Source organism: Bombus fervidus, chromosome 5 (assembly GCF_041682495.2).
Source record: "Bombus fervidus isolate BK054 chromosome 5, iyBomFerv1, whole genome shotgun sequence".
NCBI classification, from domain to species: domain Eukaryota; kingdom Metazoa; phylum Arthropoda; class Insecta; order Hymenoptera; family Apidae; genus Bombus; species Bombus fervidus.
In genome coordinates, this window is record NC_091521.1 from 18,882,848 (window position 1) to 18,907,660 (window position 24,813).

The following is a 24,813-nucleotide window of genomic DNA, read 5'->3' on the forward strand; positions in this document are numbered from 1 at the left end:
TGCGAAGGATAAGAAACGCGTCGGAAACAAAAGTTGGAACAAAGTCAGCGACAGGCAGCTCACCGAGCTGGCAGATTTCTGAGCTACGAGCTAGAAGAGAAGAGGTGGCTGGTTTAGAGAAGGAGTTGCCTGGCTGCGATTCCTTCGGCCGAGCTCTGAATGAAAGTTATGAGGATGAATCTGACCGAGCAAGGCGGGGGTGGGCAACGTTGAACGAGAAAGAATGGAGGATGAAGAGGCGAGAGTCTGAACTCCCATCGTCCCAGGCGTATCCACTTACAAGCGACACTATGGCCGTGCCGCGGCGCGGCTAGATTTAGGCCAGATAATATACTGTTCTTCGTACGCATGCACGGAATTGCCCGGGAAAGATGATCGATGGCCACTCGTTTACCGGTCGCCAGAAAATTTCTATGAACGACGATTCTTCCAAGATCGTTTTATCCTCTCCCTATGATAATAAATTTTATTCTTGGTAAACGGTGATCCTAAAATCCTAAAATAATTTTCTCTACTTTCATACTTTGAAGAAACGATTTTAAGAACTTGGCCACTTGGCAGAAATAGCGTCGATAGTATTTCATTTTCACAGAGTTACGATTTAGAAACGTAGGAGAATAGAAACGGTCGTTGTAACTCTATATTTGTGTGGATAATGAAAGCGATGGTTATCAAAGTGGTTAGAATCGATCCAATCTATCGTATTTCCTAAGCTAGCACCCAAGAGTAACGGTTAAGAATTAATCGCTGTTACAACAAAGCAAAGAAACAGTTAGTAACAGAAATATTACTTGTAACGCTAAAGCGGTGCTCCGCTTGTACTTACAATAAACGAAACAACACAGTTTCGTACGCGTGCAGAGAAATGCTCGAGAAAAACGATTAATAGCGTACCTAATGACTATTCGAGACACGAAAATTTCTAGCTTCGCTTCCCTCGTTCTACGATTGGCTTACGCTAATCGGCCATCTTGCAACGATTTTGCCACGTTCTGAGTTTGCTTGTATTTCGCATAATTATTTTGCAAGAGTCACCACGTAATTGTTCTACGTTTCTCTTCCAACGACCATTCTATAATTATTCCGCGGCGGTTGTGCGTGTTCCTCCTACTGCGGTTGCTAGATAATAAATATAGCGTATAATTGTTCCTCGATCGAACATTGTTCTCTAAAAGCTCGCTAGTTTCGTTGTTCGAGGAAAGAGCACGTCCTATTGTCCATCCTAAGCACTATTGTTACGTGGATTTTTAATCGACTTTCTTCTAACGAGCTGCATTCCAATTATATTCGACTTGTAAACCAAGTTAGCGCTACAGAGTAAATGTTCATTTTCGTAGGTTCGACAGAGCTATACTTGTTTGAACAGCATTTAGCAAGAATTTTTCACGGCAAAGTAGCTACTACGTTCGATAGATCGGTAATAAAATAAAATCGCGAGTAAAAGAGAATCGAAGCGATGCGACGGTATCAACGAAAAATCGAGAATTTAAAAGCTATTCAAAGGGCCAGGTTGGTCGGTGCACGTTTCAGCTTGCTTTTATATCGTGAAAAGTTTCGCTTGTACCGAACATTTCATATCTGGTTCAGCGTCGTATCGTCCAATAATCGTTGTATTTTTTCCCTAAATACGCTATTTGCCCCGAAAAAGGCGGATATAACGTCATACGTTTCGCTTCAACGATGACTCTTTTTATATTATACTACCCATTGATACAACGTTACGTAATACAATACCTAATACCTACCGATATAACAGACGTTTGTATCCGTTTAGATCGGTACATAATTTGCGTATCGTTTGTAGATATTTGAATGGAAAGTGATTTTAGGACGCAAAGGTCTTTAATAAACGGTCATCATCGCCGATTTCTAATATCGTTTAACAATTAATCATTGCTGAGCGTAAATATTTTCGAACATCGTATGCGCGCAACGAGCGTTATCGTTCCTCCTGCTATTAGTTGCTTGCTTTGACTCAGAACCGAACAATAAATAGCACGATAAACGATAAATATATTTTCATACGCGCATCGCTCAATGAGACAACGATCGATTCTCTCTTAGTCGAACACTAAAATCAATTAGGAAACATAGTCGCTATGCTAACAACAGCGAGTATCGGAATATAACGGAACAGCTACGAATCCAGCTACGAAGATAGAAATGAAACAGTAGCGAAGCGGATGATCGATGGATAGAATAGAAAACTGTTGGTACACGTCAAGTATAAAAGATTGTTTAGAAAATCCTTGTTCTTCGTTTTCTTCGCGGCTCTTTGTTAATCGGAAAGTCGTAAAAAAAAAAAGAAAAAAAAGAAAAAAGAAAGAAAGAAAGAAAGAAAAAGAGAGACAAAAAGAAGACAAGAGATCCCGTTAAAATTCAACGGTGGATCGTCAATCTTATTCCGCAAGGTTAATCGATTTCGCGAATCGATAATTACCAACTCGTTACCATAAATTGTACATAATCGCGTATCGCGTCGGGAACACGATTGTCGGAACATCGTTTACCACGATCGCACGGAGATTATTATATCGAACGTCGGTGAAATTATTCGATAGTTCGGTACAAGGCCAGCCCTATTTAAATCGACGATATCTCAGAAATAATCCGCGCGATCGAATCAAGCATAACTCTCGGCAGTCTATCGATCGAAAATCTCGAACCTTGATTTACTCGGTCGTTCGATTTAAGAAAGTACGATATTTCGCGATGCTCGTGCGTTCCGACAATGTTATAAATATCGATGATTTGAGAAAATCATTGATTAAAACGATATTTCATTCTTCGTTCGCATTCTCCATTTTCGTTTAAAGAGAAATATTTACGCGTGTTGGCCAATACTATCTTGAGCGATAGATATTCAGCATTTCGCTAGAACGATCGCGCATATCGATTACGATGGAAAATAAAACTAAAAATATTAACTTCGTCGTCGTTCGCGAAGAGTGCGTACTTAGTATCGAGCTAACGAGTACATACAAAGTACATAATTCGAATAAATTAATCGAACTAATCGGATACATTTTTTCCATTTAAGTATCTTTCTTCCTCGAGTCCAAGACGTCTATTCGAACGATAGACGACATTGGTATCGGAAAAACGAGAAAGATCACGGGAGACGTATTTTTTATTTCCATTTGAGATCTTCGCTTCTGCCACTTATACGTCTTTCACCACTTTGAATCTTGAAATACTTGGAATACTTTGACTCACGATCGGTGGAAAAACAAAACCGCCCTCCAGAAATTCCATCGGCTGGCAGGACAGCACCTTCGACGTGGCGAACGTCCAGTAATTACCCCTTAATATTATTTATATCCGAGCGCGGTTATATCACGATCCGGTAGAAAGAGGATTGGCAAAGGAGGCTATCGCCGCTTTGGCGGTTTCGCGCAAAACCTTGCGCGGCATTCCTTCGCGGAAGAGGCGAAGGTCGCCAATTATCGAAGGCGGCTTAATGCGAGCCACTATGACGGGTCATATTCAGCCCCCTTTTTGCTGGCGCGACGATTCCACGCGCGGCGTCAAAGTGTACCGGCCGCTTCGTAAATCCTCCGAGAGCGGCTTTCAACCCCCCTTCCTCCGCCCCCTTCCGCCTCGCTTTCTTTCCTTCAACCTCCTTTCATTCTATACGGTGTTTCACAAATAACCAACAATGCTCTAGCCATATAATACGCTGGATTTTATTTTCGATCTCTTGGATCCCGGTTTAACGACGATAGCGCGTCACGGAAGAAAAAATAGAGCGCTAAAGAATAGTGAAATATCTGGATTTGAATTTTCTTACGCGTCAGCTTCTATCGTGGTAAAGCCGAATTTCTTATTTTATCATCGTTAAAAAAAGTGAAACGACCCTGTCCGTTTGTCGATAGCTTTGACAAAACGTCGAACAACGATGCATAAAACGGGTATATATACCTATCGTCATACGTGGTTTCAATCAATCTCCAATGACTTTTATCACGGTTGAACTTTAGGACTAAGAGATTGACTGCGTCGGATTTCATCAAGCTTTATTCGATCGCCGTCTCACGATATTCAAAAACAACCGAACAATTCGATGCAAATCGTTGTTATAGACGCTAATAAGTATATAATAAATAAACAAATGCTTATGGAAATTCGTTAATTTTACGAAGACGACGACGAAAGAGGCGCGACTTAATATTATCTGTCGATAGATTCGATTCAACGTATACAATATCGTCCGGTACACGGTGCAAGCTTTTATCGCTCCTATTTGGGTCAATTTCCGGCTCATTTGCTCTGGAACAAAATGAGAAAGACTCACTCGCAAAGTGGTTAGTTTGCACCGAGTCCATAATTTGCAAACAGACTGGATATCTTAATCAGGCACGGGGGACATGTTTACGACAAACTCGTCGTCGCGTATCGACGAAACGAGCCAGCTTCTTCGTAACTCGTCGAATCATAAATTGATTTTGTATGGAGCGATGCAAATAACAGGATAGTTATATCGAGCGATTATGAGTCGATTGGGCGATCGGCGTTATAATTTCGTGCCGTAGCTTACCGTAAAATATTCTCACCGCGTTTGATCGTACGCGATAAATCCGCGATCTTGGATAAAGACATCGGAAGTTACGAGGTTGTTGCTAGTAATTAGCGGAACCACGTTCCGAAAAGCGTCCTTTACGATGATATTAGGCGGAATTTATGATTGAATCGTCGGTAGCCGAGAGAGTTGGCATCGATTTGCCCTTGTTAAATTGCCAACTTCGATGGATTCGACGATCGTTCGACGATCGTTCGACGATCGTTCGACGATCGTTTGACGATCGTTCGACGGGTTAGGTTAATAATAAGATAACCTAATACGAATGAACTGTACCAGAACGTACTTGTTCTTTTGCTTTTTTCTTCCGTTCTTTCGGAAATTATACCTATATATTTTTTAAGGTATTTGAACGTTTCGGTAAAGATAAACACTATCTTTGAGATATAATTTTAAGAAATAGCTAATTGAGTCGAAACACCGAATAACATATCTGTCATATTCTGTAATTCTATAATTAGAGATATTTTAGACAAGATGATCGGTCAAAGAGGTAGAACGTGTAAGTGAAAATTAAAAATTTTGGGCGACAGATATCGTTCGTTTTCCAACGTCAATTTACAATCGACTCGGATGATCAATGGCGAAGGGACGCGGCGCGACGTGAGAAAGTTTCCCAGTCTTGGAATCGTTCGTAGAATAGTCGAACGAGTCCGATACTGTCCGTGTCGAATCACGATCAATTTGTTCACGAAAATCTGCCTGTCGATCTTGGTCGTTCGTGGCGCACGAAGAAGCAGCAATCACGATAACCAAACGAAAGCGGGATTATCCGGCTCCTAATGCGTCTTCTTATCTCTTATTTTCACAGTGCCTTGTTTTTACCGCGCTTCTACTGCACTTTTCTGGCAAAATATACCTACGTAAGTACTTGTTTAATACAGGGATTAGGTCGATACGTCTTTTATCGATTCTACTTTTACACGTTCCTTATTTATTTCTTATCCGATATCCAGCCTATGTCTTTGAATTTTTATACCGCGTAACTCTATTTCTAATTGTACGAAAGAACGTCTTACGTTACAAAATCCACTGGTCGGAAGAGCAATTTTGCCAAGTATCGCGAAGATCGGTAAACTTTCTCCTCTCTCTCTCTCTCTTAATCACCCTTTTGTCCTCGTCTTTTTCATCCTGTTTCTGCACAATAGCGCGTTCGCTACAGAATGATGCGATAATGACACCGAAAATATTCGCGCGCGACGGAGGTCAAGAAACCGGTAAGTCGACTTTGTCGACTGTAAAAAAAAGCGATTGTGCATTTCCCAGATTCCTGCCGCTCTGTCATTCATCCTCTTCTTTCTTCCTCTTTTTATTGTCCTTCATGACGTTCTCTTCTTCCTCTTCGTTCGCTCCTTTTTTCCTTTATTTTCTCAACTCGCTGCGTACTTTCACAATTTTTCACAATCGATCCATATCGATTTCTATCTACGATCCTCCACTTTTCTATTTCGTTTCATCTATCTTTTCTCGTCGATGCAACCGCGTATCTCTCCATTTTCCTCCTTTTCATACTTTTTTTTTTTTTTTTTCTTGCTCTTCTCCTATCGTCGTTATCGCGACGTATATATCTGCCCGTATTTACAAGCCGATCGATATCGATCGAACATTGTTACACCCTTGTTCTCGATTACTCTCCCAGCGACGAGTTTTCTTCGACGTTTACGTTTCTTCTTCTACCGCCGAGCGCATGGAAGACTGTTCGATTCGCTGCCAATGCTCGCTCGGTAATTAGATTGTTTCAGGAACGCCTTCTTCCACTCGGTTTACCAATCGTTGAATTTTTCCGTAGAATCAGCTTCGATATAATAAAATCTTAAGGGGCCTCCCTCCGACATTCGTGTCTCTGGTTACTACTACCGGTTACGCGCGTCTCGATCGTTGTTTGTTTTATCGCGCGTATGGTGGATCATCTACTTGTCATGCTCCGATTGTTTTAAGATCGCGTACAAGTAGAATTCTTATCGCGATGATAATGATTTACGTCTCTCGGTAGTTATTTCAGTGGAAATAATACAACCGTGATTTATCTTGGGTTGCAAATACTATTTGATCGAACGACCAAATAAAGTAAAAACTCGAGCAACTCGAATTAGATACGAATAGCCGTATCGATTAGTCGTGAATTACGCGAAAGAAAATGTTACGATTGAAAAATATTGTTCACCGAATTAGCTATGTAAAAACATTTACATCTATTCGATGTGTCGCATTCACGCGATAACGTTTAAGCAAGAAGGGTAATTCGATGTCTAACGCGAGATAACACGTAATTATAAGTTTTAGTCATGATAAGTACTTGTGTAATTTGAAAAATTTCCTTCGTGTTTCGATCAGCAGCGAATTCTTACTTCGAAGCAAATGTCATAGAAACTAAACACACAGTATATTTGCTATATTTTGGTATTCCGATAACACGCTAAATTTGTATACATATGATAAAAAATATTTCATTTTCTTAGATAACTATGCTAATGCTAAAAGTGATATACATTCGACGCAAGATAAACACGTTGCTAAAGTTCTTTACAGAGGAACGGAATCTTCCTTTGGCAAATTTAATCAATTAAATTCAAGATTTATTTACCTTTCATTTAAATAAAATCCCTGATACACGCATGAATTCACAAATGGACATATAAATTTGAATATATCAATGATATAAGAAGGAAGGAGAAAAATACATTTCCTTAGTTATTAATTTATTCGAAAGGTTATACGTACGTATCTCTGGTCGTTCTTCGTGTTCCTTTTTTCTTTTTTTTTTTTTTTATTCGTTTATCGTAATTCATTTGAAAGGAATTCGGTTAAAATCACGATTACGTTACTATAAATTACATGCAACGTTACGATCGATCCGAGCTGACATTTTCTCCGTTTCTTCGTCTTCGATCGATCGTTTCGACATTGTCCATCTATTGCAAAACTAAACTATTATAATTTCAATAAAGTCAGATAGACAGGACGGCTTAGAGTATATATAATCGGCTACTGTTTGCGAAATCGTGATACAAAACCAAGTTGTTACTTTCGATCCGAGTCTAGCCTGGCGTATAGCGAGCGTATGCGTTCGCGACACGATAAATCGATCTATCAATAACTACCTGGGATCATCGACCGACATGACAGCGCGATGCTGATCCTGTGGGCCGGTCGTTGATGCGTGCAACGCCGACCGCCGGTTTCTCTGTATTTGCATATTTCTCGCGAATGTCTATCGCGGCTCCGAAATAGCAGCACACACCAACCGAGAACCATCGACCCATGATGCGTCCTAGCCACAATACGAAAATATCGAAGCGGGCGCAACGCATTCGCGAATGGATGAAAAACGCGCGGAATCCGCGCGATTAATTTACGATCTTGGAACTGGTTTGTCGGCTCGATAGTTTGCTCGTTCGCGTATTATTTCTCCCAGGGGTGGCGCTTTCCGGCGGCAGTTTTTGCCCGATCGCACAGTCTCCCTTCCATCTTTTGGGTTCGCCTTTACAATATCCGAATGTTTCGAATTTTCTAGATTTTCTACATTTCCTAGATGTTCTAGATTTTCTAGATTTTCAGAATTTCACCGAGACACGCTCCATAGTAAATACACGTAAGTAGTTGCGGACGCTTATTTCGCAAACGCAACTCTGAAGATTTCCAAGCTTTCGATGATTTAACTCGGCCGATAGATCGTCAAAAGGTTTATTCTGTACGAGAGATTATAGACAAGAAATAACGGCAAGACTTTACGACTAGACCGAACAATTCTGTACGTTGTTAATACAGAAAGTATTTATCGTAGTAGATATGCTCACAGTCCGGAAGAAGCTCGCTCATTCCGATACTTTATTCGGAGCACGGATCACATCCAAAGACCCACGCTCGTCCTTACTCCTGTTCCAATCGCACATACCTCGTCTTAGTATTTATTATAGCCTATTAGCAGCACTTGCGGTATGTGACTAGAAAAATTTCCTATTATGAAAATGAAACGTAAAACTTTAATAATAAGACGCTTCCTTGGAAAGTAAGCAAACATTTCTTACAGCCACTGTAGCAGTTATCGATCGTTCTAGATCGAACAGAAGAAGATAAAAGAATCAAATAGCGCTGCTGCTATCGGTCATCGCGTAAATTAGATTATTAGTAGGAGTCGATTAAAAAACCAGACTGCTGTTACGCGCCGACAAACAACGCAAACTTTTACCCTAAACCGATTCACAAGATAGAATATCGCTATGCGTTTATGTATTAGATAAGCTATCGGCTTACTAATACCGCCCGAATATTTCAAATTCAATCACAGACGCTAGCACGATTCGTGTATGACCATCGGTATCAAATACTGTTATCGTATCAACATTTTTCTAACTACGACGTACACGCCATTCATATTATTAACAGAATTAACGGTCAGAAGCAGCACTATCTTTTTTATAGAATCAGCACGCTATAAATCGAAACGACTCGAATATTAAATATATCTTTGTATTCGTCGAAATTGTATCCACATCGGTTGAAAGAAATCCCTCGTGGCGATCCAAACGCACCGTATTCACCGTGCCATAATTAACGTATTTCACTTTTTTCCACATTCCATTTCTCACGCTCACCTCGCAACGAACGAAGAAAAGAACGAGCAGAAACAAAAGGACAGGTGGATGTTGGCGAGCGAACGAGACGCGTTCGAATGGTAACTCGCGGAGCTCGCGGAACGAACAGGCCGGACGTAACGATGCCGAGCGACACTTATATCGAGATCTATTAATATGCAGTCGAGCTGAACGTTAGACGGTGCTTAGTCTCTTGTCACGCGTATTACACACCCGATACACCCCCTTAATGCGTTGTCAACAACACGCTACTCGACACGAGTGTTCGTTCCTCCGTTCCTCCGTCTGTCCGTGGTCTGTCGTTTAAATGGCCAAACTGTTTAACAAAACTGTCGCCAACTAATGATTCTCGAGCACACGATACCGTGTAACCAACAGGCTCGATCGTTTTTCACGCGATTCATCTTTCTCTTCGTTTTTTCTTTTACTTTACGATTCCAAATCGATTACAATTTCCCATAATTCATAGACGAACCGACCGAAACGACCAACGTAATTTCTTTCAAATTCCATAAATTCTTCGTTTATTTAAAAAAAAAAACTTTATGCACTAACATCGGATGACAAAGAAACGTTTACGTCTAGCTCGATCTTAGTAAAATATAAAAATAAAATATTTCTTCTTTACACGTGTAACAACATGTATATCCCCCCGTTATCTTATTTTACGCAATCTCTTCTCTTCTCTTAATTATCTTACGTATCGTAAGCATAATGATCGAAGGAAAATTAATAACCGCCGCCGTTAACGATAACGAAACAACGAAGGAGAAAAAGGAAGAGCAAGAACAGTCGATATGATCGAATCCGAAGTTTCAACGATAAATTGTCGATTACCGCAATAACGCCATTGCGTAGTGTGGCACTTCCGGTTCTCAAAAAGCGCGTTTCTGCTCCGAACGCGTCGATAGAGATCTTCGTATTATCGTATTATCTCGGGTATCGACATAGCGTTTACTCGCGACTTATCTTTCCTTCGCGTAGCCTGGTTTCTTTATTACAGCTTTATTTGAAAAATATTTGCAATTATAATACTTGGTCTTAACGTTCCGTTGATTCACGGCGCTTATCGCATACGTTTTCACGCGTTTCTATCTTGCAAACTAAAAATTCTATCTCGTATCTAAAGAGGGCTTGCTTTCTTCACTTTTGTCTCTCGCGTGTTTCCGAAGATTCTGCCTTTCGATCTTTCGAGTATCTAAGAAATTGACTTTCACCGTTTTCTATAGTGATTTATGGCTTTAGTTCGAACGCGGTGTTTCTCGTTTCCCCACGCGTGTTAGGCCTATTAATGCGTAATTTGTTTTAATGTAAACGCGATAGAGAATCAAAGACTCGCCACGAAAGGATAGTTGAAACACGAGGGATGGTTCGGTTATCTCGAGATAGAAACGTAATAATTAAGACGTACGTACATATATATATATATATATATATAGGAATTACGGCAACACGAGCAAGCGATAGGACAAACAGCGAATCTAAATTTCCTTTCGACGTTTGATCGGTTTAATCGGCGAGTTTCGTATCTTTCAATTTTTGACCTGATCGTCTTTCGACAAATTGGAAAATTCAACGTAAACGCATCAATCGGTGATGCTGCTGCGATCCTGACAAAAATGTTAACGCTTCGCGTATTGGTGGAGCGACGCTCGGCGTGCCTGGAATAAAAATTTTATAACTTCTTTAATTTATAGCATAATAAAACGAAACTTGGAAATAAAAGTTGTCTCGTCTCTTTCGAGAATTTTTAGTAGTCTGGCTTTGATGTATACGTAAATTCCATATCGTGTCTTGAACCCTGAGTAACACAGAACCGTGGTTTAACGTATTGCTCCTGTAATAAATATCTAGGTTCGTGTACGTACTAGGTTCGCGTATCACCATTATTATTCCACGTATTTCTTCGTCGAAGGATATGTCAATATTGACTTACGGACGAACCTATCGATAACTATCGGTAATTCACGAATCATACTAATCGTGTACTGTTATTATTTTCACGATGTAAAGATTCGTAAACTAAATCGCGAGGGTCGATGGATTTACAAATCGGATCGTCGTTATCGATCGTATCGTTATTGACGTGGACCGCCGATTTATAACATAAACTGTAAGGCTATATCTCTTGTTGCTTTCCAGATTGAACAAACTATCGCTGGCAAACACAGAAAAAGCTGTTATTTTAGAAAAAATCTGACGATCGAATAATACCTACTGTTTTTCTTCAAATATTTTTCATGGAGATTTTATAAATATTTTTATAAATATATAGATATATTTTACACCTACCGATAAAGTATAAATTAAACGATTCGCGACATTTGGTTAAAGAGAGACATTCGACGTTACGATAAACGCAGATACAACGACGCGAAAGAAACATAAATTTGTTTGCGCGATGAATAATTTTCACGGAGCATCGCATCCCGTTCGATTCGATGTAAATTTGAAAAACTCGAGTATCTTCTATCTTCGACGGAGAAACGTATTTGATGTTAACTCGTTTACAGGATTTCTTTTCTTTCTCCTTTTTCCTATTTTCGCGCGATAGATAGGTATGTTCGTATAATCCATATTCGCTGTTGAAACTGCTTTTAACGTAACAAGAGAATCTTCTCTTAAATCGTAGAAAAATCGTCGCGAAAGAAAGTTGCCGATCCTTTGGCATTTACAAGTTTCTTTCCTATCGAAGCCGCGATTTCGACTCCTCGTCGTTTTAATCGCGACCCGTTACTACACGCTGTATTCTCCGCGATTTGAATTCAATCGAGACAGTAAACTTGGATTCGCGGCGGCATAACACGCAAACGCATAACGATGTAACAATTATCGCAAAATATCGTGCGATACTTAGGTACAAGGTTACCGAGATTTGTTAGAAATACCGTGCCAAGTATGCAATTAGGTCGAATTAGAAATTAATCGAATTGGAAATACGAGTAACGAATTAAAGTATTAAATATCAAATTAATAACATTCGAGAAAGTTCGAACGCGATTCTAGATTTTCGTGGCGCAAGAGCACTGGAAAACACATTTGTCTTCGAAAGTAAAGACATTAAGTCGTAGTAATCGTGTGATTGGCACGAAGATGGAATTCGTTGTCGTTTCAATGGTTCGAACGATGATACATAGCGATAAATATTCTTAATATTTATATAATTGACCATCGGTAAGAAAATCGGTAATAAGCATATTTTAAGATATCGATAAATAGACTTCAACATCTTTGCTGGAACGAAGTATCAGGAAAAGAACTTTAGTATCGAGAAAGAGTGAACCTGTTTGAACATATACTATCGTATGATATTTAATAAGATTCAGCAGTTTACACGTTCACGCGTCTTTTACACTTGACAAACTAAAATACATAAGTGGGAACAGTGTTAAGCGTAAACGTATCCAAAGTCTTAATTATAGTTTGGACGTACGTATGTAAATTGGTTATTTTTGTGTGAATAAAGGGTATTCGTTGTGAAACCTAATATAACTAAAATGATAGGAAGTATAATTAGAAAAAATGACGCTTTTCTCCTTGAATATAAAATAGAATCTCTACTCTTTATGAGAAACATCGAATACAAACTACTAGACTTTTACGCAACGAATCTCCTTCGATCTTAGTAAGGAGTCGATTAGGAGAGACACGGAAATTACATTCGACGAACAACCGAAATAAACGTACGTAGTAAGTATATATGGATTTCCGTAGAAGAACATTGCGTTCGAGAAGGAAGCTAAGCGACCAGGGACAAAAGTAAACGAACGATAAATACGTTTATTCGGTAGCCAGGCCGACATATGTTTACAAACATAATTACGTCTCACGCATGCAGTAGCTTCGAACAAATGTAGCTACCGATCGAGATTTAACACCTTACCTTGTAATCGTGGAATTACGTTTCTCGAACGGTATTAGTGTCGCTATTTAAACAGTGGAGCGGTTGAATGACCAGTTAACCGGCTCGGTTAACAAACATATAAAACAGTCACGGGTATATAAATATTCGTAATCTAAAAATAGCCGATAAGAAGCATATATCGTGGACTACCTTGAAATTCTATCCATCGTTTGGAAAATATGATTGAATCGTCGTGTGCAACGGTTCCGAGACAATTTGCCATTACGAATGGCGTCGGTTGGAAAAGAAACGGTTGGAAGGATGCTTGCCGCGGACCGAAGATTAATCGAGAAACACGGACTTCTGCACGTTCGACGATTCGTATCCCGGGGCACCGGCGATATCTCTGTTTATCGTTTAATTGAAGAACGCATAAGCCGGCCAGTTAACGTGAAATAAATGGCCGACAGCGTTGCTTAACTCGAAAACTGGACCTGTCGATCGGCTAGAACATTCGAACGATTCCTATCCATCGACATCTTCGCAACGCTCCACCGACTTTCCGCTACATATTCGAAGAATCTGCGAATAAAGCTTGCGCGTCTATCGAACCAATCTAATCGTTTAAAAGATGTTACTTTAAAGCGGCGAGAATCTCGTATTCCTGGCCATTTGAGGAAGAATACCAGCAAGCCCACGCTGCCATTGCAAAGAATATTAGACCTATAATAGATAAAATGACGAAAGAAATAGCCGATCTTAGTCGCATCGGCAACATCTCGAGATCTATACTCGATGTCAAACAACTTCATTTCCCGGATAAACGTGGAAACGTAAGATTATCGGAACAAGCGATGGTACTCTCTCTCTCTCTCTCTCTCTCTATTTTTTCCATCTTACGAATAATCACTTTTATCGTAATAATCGTTCCACTCTGTTAAATCGTATTTTAATATTAGTTGCTTCTCCGCAAGAGACAGATAGCTTGGAAAATTTGGACGAAACACCAGGATTTCCAAGATTTCAAAAACAAGCGAATCTTATGAAAAAAAAAAAAAAAAAATGCGAACCGTGTCGTTAACACCAACGGGCTGCGAGTCGCCAGTTCAATAGCGCCAGTGATTTTAGAGAATTCGATCGATAGGAAGTAGACTATTTTTCTAAAAACTGTTCACAAGATCGATTGGTGACATCGATCGAGTACCGATATTCGCATTTACCGATACATTTGTAAGCAGATTTTTATCGCGATATACGATACGATTTGAAAAGTTTGGTTGGAATACAGATAAATCGCAAGTAAACGTAGCTACCTGTGAAATGATCGATCGCAAAATTGTTTCTAAAGCTACTGCGTAACGTGCTATCATAGTACCGTATACGGGTACGTAATAACGTAAAGGTAACGGAGATAGATATTTTCATTTGGTATTGAAAGGAATATTTACGATGAGCGACAAAGTGCTTAAACAGCGAAAGTAGTTGACACCTACTAAACGAAAGAAGATTTCCAACCCGTTGTTCGTTCTCATCGATAATTTACAATCGAGTTTTAACAGCTCGTTGTGAACGGGTAAGCCACGATTGGTAAAAAACGTAATCGAAAACGATGCAACGTACAGGCGTGTTTCTATTTTATGTGATCATTTTTCGACATCTTAAAAAGAGATAAGGGAAATCGACAATGCACCGTGCACTATGATCGATGATATGGCTTATCGATGGATAACTAATAATTGACAAATGTTTGCGGAAACTTTGTTCGAACTAAAAGGCAGCCTTATCATCGAAAACTTTTTTCCTCGTGACTCAGCGACGCGCGTCCTTTTCTTACGCGTACGATCTATTTTTCGACCGTATTTCTAGAAAATTATCGAATCGCTCTTTCGAAAGGAAACTTTTTCGAAAAGAAACGAGCATATCGTTTAGAATAGAATTTTCGGGAATCTTTGGCGTAAAAAACGATTTTTGGAGAATTTTCAAGATTCTCGAGTTGCGATCGGCAAAATCGTGAGATTCGTTCAAGCTTGTTTTGTTAAACTTTTCGAGAATTTATTATCGAATGTAAATTTCCCGTTCTAACGATGATCGTAAAGTTTATCATGGCCGAGACAGACGGGAAATTTTTAGCGTGCGCAACATCACTGGAAATGTCACTTTTTCTCGCGTACAAACGATTCGATCGTTCTTGTTTGATTTTGGACCTTTTAACTCGTACAGTAACGCTTATTTGTTAAGTAGTCGGCTTATAGGTTGCGTTTAACGTTACGGATTTTTTTTTTATTTAACGATACGACGGGATATAGCATTATTCTCCATAGAATTATTCTTTGAAATATTTTCAAGCTTGGTTTATTTACTTTTCTAGGAAAGCAAACAGCGCTCGCCCTTTCTGACAAGCTATTTTTGATTTGTCATCAAAATTATCTTTACGACACTGGTTGGCTGTCGCGAGACTTCATATTTTAACATTTATCGGACAATTTATCAAATATTTGTCGACAATTTTTAAAAACAGTTTCGAGCATTCCCCATTTTTATCGTATTGTTCGAAGAATATAATTTCCTAGATTTGCTGCAGCGTTCCTTACTTGCGGTTCCACGCGATAAACACCGAACGAAACACAAAAGATATCGTTTTGTTAAGCTAATCGGTGACATTAATTTCGAATATTTATCATTTTAGTACTTTGGCATTATCTTATCAATTACAGTTGCACGAGCATACTCGCGCAAGCACAAGTTTCAAAAGTTCTAATATTAAATTATTATAGTTTCTCGAACGCCATTACGTTTGCGTTCAAACGGATCTGAATCGTTGCAACGAATTCCGAATCTTTCTCATCGAATTACCAATAAGTCGTTTTCTCGTCAAATTACTTCGATCGAAAATACCGAAAATCGCACGGATATTTCCTCGGTCTATTCTTTCACGATATTTTCGACAAGTTCGAACGTTTGAAATTGTAACGCTTATAGATAGTTTCTGATTAATTTTTTGCAGAATGTCGGAGAAATCCGGTTTCGCGTGGTCGTTCCGTCAAATTCCTGGCGATATCCACCCACAGTTTAGCATTACAAATACCGGAACCTGGCGAAAGACAAAAAATACGAGGATCCAGCAAGCCCTATCATCGCGCCATTCACCGGTGCACTTCTTATCTGCGTTTCTTTTCGGACTGCGTGCCGCGAGAGATTCACGAGGGTTCCGTGAAATTTCACGCGAACAATTCCTTTTTTCTTCCCCTTTTCTCCTTCTCGCTCGCTCTCTCTCTTTCTCTTCGGCCGTACAGGATTCGATCTCGAAGGAATTTCACCATTTCGGATACGTCCGAGCTAATCAATTAACCGGTCGACTTTATCGAAAAAATTGCCGCGGAGACTCTATCCGCCGGCTAGCGACTACAGTTCTTCGCCAAATTGTAACTCCTTTGGTTATATGTTAATCGCAACAGTTTGTCGAATATTTTATGCCAATGTAACGAACGTGTTTGATAGATCGTGGAAATTCACGATCGAACGTCAAATAATCGAACAATTCTGTAGACGATAGCTCAAGCTTATTGCTCGTATTTATACTTGTATATATAGCACTTCTAATTCTAATTAGAAAGAAAAAAGAAACAAAAGATCTGCGAATAGAAACTTCGAATAAAATAATATCTTTGATCAATGGTATAACGTATTATTCGCGACAAGTGAAGGCGACTCACAACAATTAGAATGTTCTTGTTGCAGGATTAGAAAAGTGGAAGATCCATAAATAACACTGGAAATAGATATTCCACGCAAGTATGTATTATATAGGTGTACGTATATGTAAATGTATACGAAGATGTAGATGTTTATAATCGAAATGGTATCTATGGTAGGTATATGTAATTATGTATAGTATCTGAATAAACGTCAACGTTAATTTTTCATAAGCATTCGCACGCTTCTACTAGTATAGTATTGGAAAGAAAGGAAATGTAAATATGTCATGATAGACTTGATCGTTTTAGCGATAGAGAAATTACTATGTTCGGCAGATTGGCAATTAAAATTAATCGTTTTCTCTGGTTAGTAGGTTAGAAATTTGCTAAAAAAGAGTTTAAAGAAAGAGTATCTGGTAGATAGAGCGGGTTCTATCGTTGGAAAGACAAACATTCGATAGAATATCATACGCTCGGTACATCAATTACGATATGGCAAAGTATATCGTGAATATGAATGGTAGCGGTTGAAAGAAATCGCGTATGTTAAAACATCGTAGAAATAGCGTGTATAGCGCTCGAGGGACGCGAATCACGGTTAAATCATGGTTTCAAAGGGCCTGACACCGTCGCAGCTAAACAGTTAATTTCACGCTAAAATCCTCATCGCCTTCTAATTCTATTAAACCTGATCGAAACCTCTAAAAAGCTGCGCAGTTCACGTTATCGCGTTACAGAATCGTATTGCTTTCCTCGCTTCCAGCAAAAACTGTTTACTATTTTGAAGAAAAGTAATTCGGTTTATCGCGGTAAGCGATAGGTAGTAGGTTCGAGAAAAGCGATCGAAACGTTAATGAACATGCCGAATCGATCACCGTTTAACGCTCGAGGAATCGTCGATACGAGAAATATAAACAATCGGTTTGAAGAAATCGTGGACAAAGTATTACCTAGAAAGTATAAACGAAGTATCGTTTACGGCATTAACGGATTCGCTAATATATACAGCGTTAATATGTACAGCGTATGTTAAAAGATTTTCCGCTATTTCAAGCGTTTGTTAAGATATTCGGCTCGGTTATAAGATATAGCTACGTTGAAAAAGATTTAGTAACGGATTATACTCTGTACATTTTATTTGTTAATTTATGCCCACGATTTAGTTCCACTATTATGTATCTAGGTTGGTTTTGCTTTCTTTTTCTCTTACATTATTACATCCGGTAATAAATATTATCGCCATAATTCAGCGAAATCTTTATTTATACCCGAACCATATACATGCAATTTCACTCGATTTGACCGAACACAAACGGAGTATTTATTGGAAAGAGTAGAAAATTATTTGTAATTTTAGGGATTACCACTACCAGATATTCGTCAAGTTTTAAAACGAACGTTCGCCCAACAAAGTCTCTGCTACGACCTGTTACCCAAACTTTCCCTCCAGCTACGATTCGCGTTTCGTTTACCGGTGTCTGTCGTTCGCTTACTCGCTATTCATATTTCCATGCTGCGCAGAAAAAAAAGGACGGTAGATGAAAAAATTGGCGTAATTACGCTTCGTAAAGAGGAGAAACTGCTACGAGAAATCCGTAAAATCATCGACTTACGTAGCTGTTCCGTATAATACGAGCGAAAAGTATTCAGCTCGAGCGGAAAGAATGAAAAGTTTACTCGCAAAAAGTAAATAACGACCACTTGGCAATTACTTTTAAGAGTACGATCAAATTGAAGACACTAATTTCGATGAAATTCCGTGTAACTTGTGACAAATAACTTTCTATTAACCGACAGAAGAAAAACTACTTGAAAACTCGTCCAAAACAATTGGAGAAACTTTACTGCGACGTGTTTCTTTTAATTAAAACGAATTTAATAGTCAACGTTGAATTGATAAAACTTTATCTTGCAAAAATTATTTTAGTACCTTACTTGGCAAATTTATTATTTTATGTACAAGGCCGTCGCAAGCCGAATCGATTAATTCCACTTTTTTTTTTTTAACTTTCTAAATTTTATTAAATATATAAAACGAAGATCAAACGAATGTTCAGCTGCGAAGAAAAAAATATCACGTTTCCAGCAGTCAATTTGGTGCAACTTGGCAAATTGTTCGCTATGGTTGTTGAACGGCAACCGTACGAATAGATGGTACATATTAAGACTGATCGAGAAATTACAAGTTACTCAAATTTTCAAATTTCTACTTTTATCGGGTCGTCAGAATTGTCCGAGTCGGCCAATTTCATTTCTTCTCGCCGATAGTTTTCAACAATACGAAAGACGTTACAGGCGAACTAGAAGTCCTCGTGACCGTAAAAAAATTGCCCCGACAGATTCGAGGCTACGTTTAAATTTCGCCAAATTCAAAGAGAACGCAAAACAACGTAACAACGTCACCGAGTTGATTAAAAATTTTGCGGATTCTGCGGAATCGCAACGAACTTGATGGTTCGTAGCCTCGTTTCTAATTAGAAAATACAAGACACACCTAAGTACCTACCTATCGTCTGTGAACTACTTTCGTATTAAAATATTCCATATACGAAGAAATTTCCATGTACGAAGAATTTCGTATTGCGAAACGTTTGATGTCTCTTTTCTTGGAAAAACGTACAATTTTGTCGACAAATAGACATCTATGTCGAGCATCGAGTAACGAAACAAGGGAGGTGAAAAAGAAGAAAAAAAAAAAAAAAAAAAAAGAAAAGAAAGAAAAAGAAGCTGAACTAGCGAACAAAGAAACGGGGCATCGACGATGTTTTCGAAGATCGGAGTCGACTTACTCGATTATTAAAAGGATACATTTAACCTCCACTGTTTGACACAAGTGTTGAGAAGTACGCGTCAATGTTATTTTTGCTGCCTACGTTACAAAGCACATTTCTTTTACGATAAACGTTACTTTTAACACTATAATAGCGTTTATATTTCAACAATGATGATTCTTTTACGTTTGTCCGAGGCGTAAGAAACTATCGATGGTATCGGTTGGTTGGATGGAACCAACGTTCGAAATGAAATTCAAGAAACGAGCAACCTATCGCGCCAAACAAGGAATACTGGTTTCGTTTCCTTCGCGGGATAATTCGTCGATCGTCCTAGCGCCACTGTACTTTCGTTAAAGAAATTACGCTTGGATAAGTAGAAATTTAACAAAGAAAGGAGAATCGCAGGCACGGAACGTTGCTGAAACGCCTGAAACGAGTTCAACGTCGACCTACAGCACGCGCGAACACAAGTGACAAGTGGCCTTAGCGGTCGTCGCGTTTTCGTGCGGGTCATCGCACTCGAGAAACGAGAAACCTGTCCTCGATGTTCGCGTTTCCCAGTTGAAAAGGAACGCGATCGACGAACTTCTGCTTCTAGTCGAGCACTCGCGTTTCGGGGGAACGCGAAACGCGAACCTGGCAATTTGCCCCTTTCGATCTTTGCCTGGAATCCGAGCGCGTGAAAAATAACGATCTTCTATTCGTTCGCTACGGAAGGTCGATCAAATCGATGCTATTAGGAACGAGATCGGCAGAATATGTTTCGCGCACTTTCGACACAAACGGAGAGGATAGGATTCGAAGCGGTTGGTTGACGGGTCGCGCCGCTACGAGTCCGACGGAGAGCTTCTGTGAATCGAGTTTCGATGACACTCGCGGCTGATCTCTTGGCGCGACGCGCCACCACGCCGACGGCCACCATTGCATCACCTTCCTTTCCAACCAGTTTTAATCACTTATTTCCTGTAAAAGTGGCTCGAGTGTACCAAAATGTACGACATTCGTACGTCGTCGAAGCTCGTTCGTTACACCGAAGCTAAGAGTACGGAATAATCAACGATAGCGCATCGAGCGATAATTAATAACAAATAACCAATAACTAACGACTAACCACTAACCACTAACCACTAACCACTAACAGCTAACAGCTAACAACTAACAACTAACAACTAACAACTAATAATTAATATGGTAGATAATTGTTACGAATTCTCGTGTTCCAGTTATCCAAACAACGATAAATCGTGCTTTAGGGCCTAAACGTCCGACTCTTCTTCACCATCGTCTCTATCGTCTCCACGATCGTTCGTTATTATTTGCCTACCTTGGTACTTAATGTTACTTCTACGTATTACATTTTTTTCTCCAAGTTGACAGATATTGGATAACCTGGCTTCTCGAGATTATCGATATTTCGTCGTAGTTAAATCGGCGGCCGTGTAGAATTCAATGCGGCTCGAAAGAGAATTTACCGAAGCTCCGCCAACAATTTTTGTGACGTGAAATGGACGACATGTCCCAGGCTCGATGTAAAATTCAATACCTGATGGTGAGCGTTTTGCTTATCGTGGTAGAAGATCTTTTAGAAAGTTGTGGATATCGAACTAGTCGTCTTAGATCAGGACAGACGATAGAAGAACGACGAAAAGATGCTCGAAAGTCATCGCGATGAAATAACGATGTGCGCAACGTCGTCGTAGATGCACCCTTTGCGCGGAATGGTTCACTCTCGCGAAGAAATAATTATTATTTAGAAACGGACGTTTGTCCGCGATTGGAGAAGAAGCAAAGAGAATCACTCACGGTGGCATAATAACCCACGAGCTGCGTATCAATGGGAACGGAACGTCGATACGATCCAACGAGAAACGATTCCGGATTCGAATTTCTTTGATACGTAGGTAGGTCGGAGGATCGACGGGTTACGTGGAATTTCCTCGATCGACATAGAACTCTGACAGACAACACCAGACACCGCCTTTCCATCTCTAACGTTTCAACTAGGTGAATTTTAATCGCATCACGTGGCATCCAAACTGTCGCTGCTTCTCCGCAGACACGATCTCTTATCCAGCATCCTTCGTCGTTCTCGTTACTCCGTAACACGTTTGCCTAACCGTTTTCGACCATTCCAAAAACATTTTCACAATGGGACGATACGTGCGTAGAATTCGATTCACTGTTTCGCGACGGCTATCGACATACGGTGAAATAATAATAGAAAAACGGTTCGACACAAGTTACTCGACAGCATCAAGGTAACAACGGCTAACGACCTTTTCTCGCCTAATCTAACGCACAAGAGCACTGGAGAGCGAGAGGGGGGGGGGTGGGTGGGTGTACGTGTGTGCGTGTGCGTGCGTGCGTGCGTGCGTGTTCATGGGTGCGCGCGAACGCGCTATTCTCCTAGATCCGGATTCGTACGTATCCGCGCTCGATGATATTCACTTACGGGTCTGGTTCACGTTTCGTACGGCATTGATCAGCAGAGGACCCTGGACAAGATCCTCCTCGAGGTGGGCACGGCTTGGTCGAGCTTGCTTTCTCCGTGACATTCCTTCTAGCCTGTTGATCGCTTTTGGATTGTTGGCGAGCGCGGTGATCCAGTTTGTCCGGCAACGAATCGGGACTAATATCTCGCTGAGACGGGCCGACACGCGATCGGTCCACGCCGCGGCGAGGACCGCGTCGATTCCGCACTCGACGATTCCGCTCGCAGGTTAATCGAATCACTGCTGTACTTCACCATCGACACTGTCAGGGAGCCACACCTCCCCTCGCGCGCTAATCCACTTCCTGAACGATCCCATGCGGAAAGAACCGGCGACGTTTCAACTCGGCCAGTAATAACACACTCGAGCCATCCCGGAAAGCTCTCGCGGCACTCGTCGAGTTTCTGGAGACGGCACGTGGCGCGCGCGACCAATTCCCTTTTTCTCTTCCACTGACGATACGTCGTAGTACCGTGTTTCCTATTTTCTCACACACTCGACTCTTTTTTTCTACCCGTGGATCAGCTACGACACAGACCGGTGTGCGCACGTGTACCACCGAGAGAGCGAGAGACTCTGTCCGTCTGTCCACGCGGGTCTCCGCGTGCGTGCTTACACGTTCGTTCGTGCTTGGCTACGTAGTTGCTTGGCTGCGTGCGTGCGTCCGTGCGTCCGTGCGTCCGTACGTCCGTGCGTCCGTGCGTGAGTGCGTGAGTGCGTGCGTGCGTGCGTGCGTGCGTACGTGAGTTCGTTCGTGCGTGCGTGCGTGGCTACGTACGTGCGCGAACCTGTGTATATGTGTGTTTATGGTTGTATATCTCGCGCGAAATCCGCAGCTCTGGTGCCTCGAGTCGGCCGGACGACGGACGGACCAGCTCTGGGCCTGACGTCGCGGCGCCCCTCTCCTGCGCTGCCGGTCGCGCCATGGTGGGGACGGAGGGGAGAGGCCTGCGCGCGCTTTCCTCCCCGCCGCCCGACTCGCCGGCGCTCCCACCATCGGTCGCGGCCTCCCTCCAACGCGACCCACGCTCGCCAGGGGTGGGATCAAGTTCAATGTGTACTCGTGAATCTGAATCAATTCGATAAGTACAGTGGTCGAAAAAAAGTATTCGTATACCGTGAAGCGTTCGACTTCCGTTGCTATTCAACTTACGTATGTGATGGTAAATTAATCGCTTCTTGCCGAGCCAACGTGGGAACTTGATGCAGCCTACGCGGCCTACGGGGACATAGTAGCGTTTAACTATGAAATACTAATTCCGAAAGTTCCTCGCGCGACTATCCGCGCCGTGGATCGCGCGCTGCTTCGCGGAATCCACTTAATTTTATGCCGTGCATGCGCGTATTCGTTTCAACGATTTCGTTCGCGTCTGTTCCTCGCTGCCGCCATTTGTTCCTCCGGATTAACCGTTATTACGGCATAACGAGCATTTGGTGCGGAAAAGAAATGGCTCGTTTGGACGTCTCAAAGGGAAGGGAAATCACGGTGAGAAATCTACGAGATTATCGAGAGCACCGAGTAGACGGTCTGGCCGCTGTTTAACGTATCGTAAGCAAGAACGAAACGCGTACCCGTGTGCAACCGTGTAAGAAAAAGATTCACGTTCGTTAGGATAACTTGTTCGCGATCCTCTCGCGATCGAAGCGTTCTTTCTCCAGGTAATCGGTAAAACCAGCGTGAAACACGTTTTCGTTGAATTCTCCCAGCTCTGAAATCCAGTCTCGTCCGAACGATTTTCGCTTCTATAATTTAATCATCGCCGGTTGCACCCAACAAACACCATATCTCGCCATCCTTCCATCCTACGTTTTCCCCCTCGCGATTCATCTTCGCCTCGTTCGCTCTCTTCCAGCACTCTTGCCCGCCATCCAACCAACTTTTATCCATCTATACGTACCGTGTCTCGTTGGATCTTGGTCGCAGTCGCTTCGCCTTCTCGCTTCCTTCTTAGAAAAGAAAATTCCACCGTATTGCTCGAACGAATCGCTTCAAGCGAAAGATTTTATTATATTCTCGGATCGGTTACCAACGGCAACTTACAAGCCCGTTGTCCAACCTATCGATCCCCTTCGATCACGTACAACCAAAAAAAAAAAAAAAAAAAAAAAAAAAGATAGAATCGTTCGTGTACGATCATCGCTTATCCATAGTTTCGGCTAAGCGCAGCAGCAGGTCGAAGGAAAAGCGAAAATTTCCGCGTGACGGGTCCGGATGATTTTCTGCTCGAGCTTCGGTCGTGTTTCTCTGACTCCCCACTCGAGCTAGGTCTCGACAGGTTCCCCTTCCGGCGCGTCTTCGCCCCACCATGCGGCAGGTTGCGCGAGGCGTGGCCTGCGTCACACGCTGCTCCGCCCCCTTATGCATTATTATAGCGAGCCACTCGTGTCTCTATGATTTTATATGCCGCGTGAATATTCCACTCTACGGCTTCCCCACCGCGCGTGCCGCGCTCGCCGATTGTATTCTCGTCGCGCTGACGCGGTTTTTATAGCAACGCCGGGCAAACGCTACACGATCGTACCGGCGTCCTCAGCGTCCTCACCTAGTCGTCGGTCTTTCCGCGATCCGCTCTCGTTCCGCATTATCGGACGCGCACGGAGCTTATCGATGTTTCGCCGTATAGCTTTCCTACTCCTTCAGCGCCGGGAAACCTTAGCCTTGGAAATTAACTCTTTCAGCTGCAACCCGCTTTCCCGCAGATACATTCGACGTTCCCTAAACACGAGAATCCTTTTAACGCATAGGTTACGCGTGCATATTTGATCGAATAACTTATCCTACCGATATAGATCTACCATGGTAATTTAAAAGCGACACGAAAAACGAAAAATAA

The 24,813-nt window shown here is 41.4% G+C and overlaps 1 protein-coding gene across 3 annotated transcripts in view; it reads right to left on the minus strand.

Annotated features, from left to right (window-relative positions):
* Positions 1 to 22,864, minus strand: part of Salm (spalt major) — a 71,851-nt gene extending 48,987 nt beyond the window's left edge. For 2 of the 3 annotated variants that reach the window (XM_072002862.1, XM_072002868.1), the window contains exon 1: positions 21,940 to 22,864. In XM_072002862.1, the coding sequence (XP_071858963.1) occupies positions 21,940 to 22,042 (103 nt within the window). In that variant the 5' untranslated portion in view covers positions 22,043 to 22,864. The remainder of the gene's footprint in view (positions 1 to 21,939) is intronic. The other variant, XM_072002864.1, reaches the window with a different exon arrangement.
* Positions 22,865 to 24,813: the final 1,949 nt, after the last annotated feature.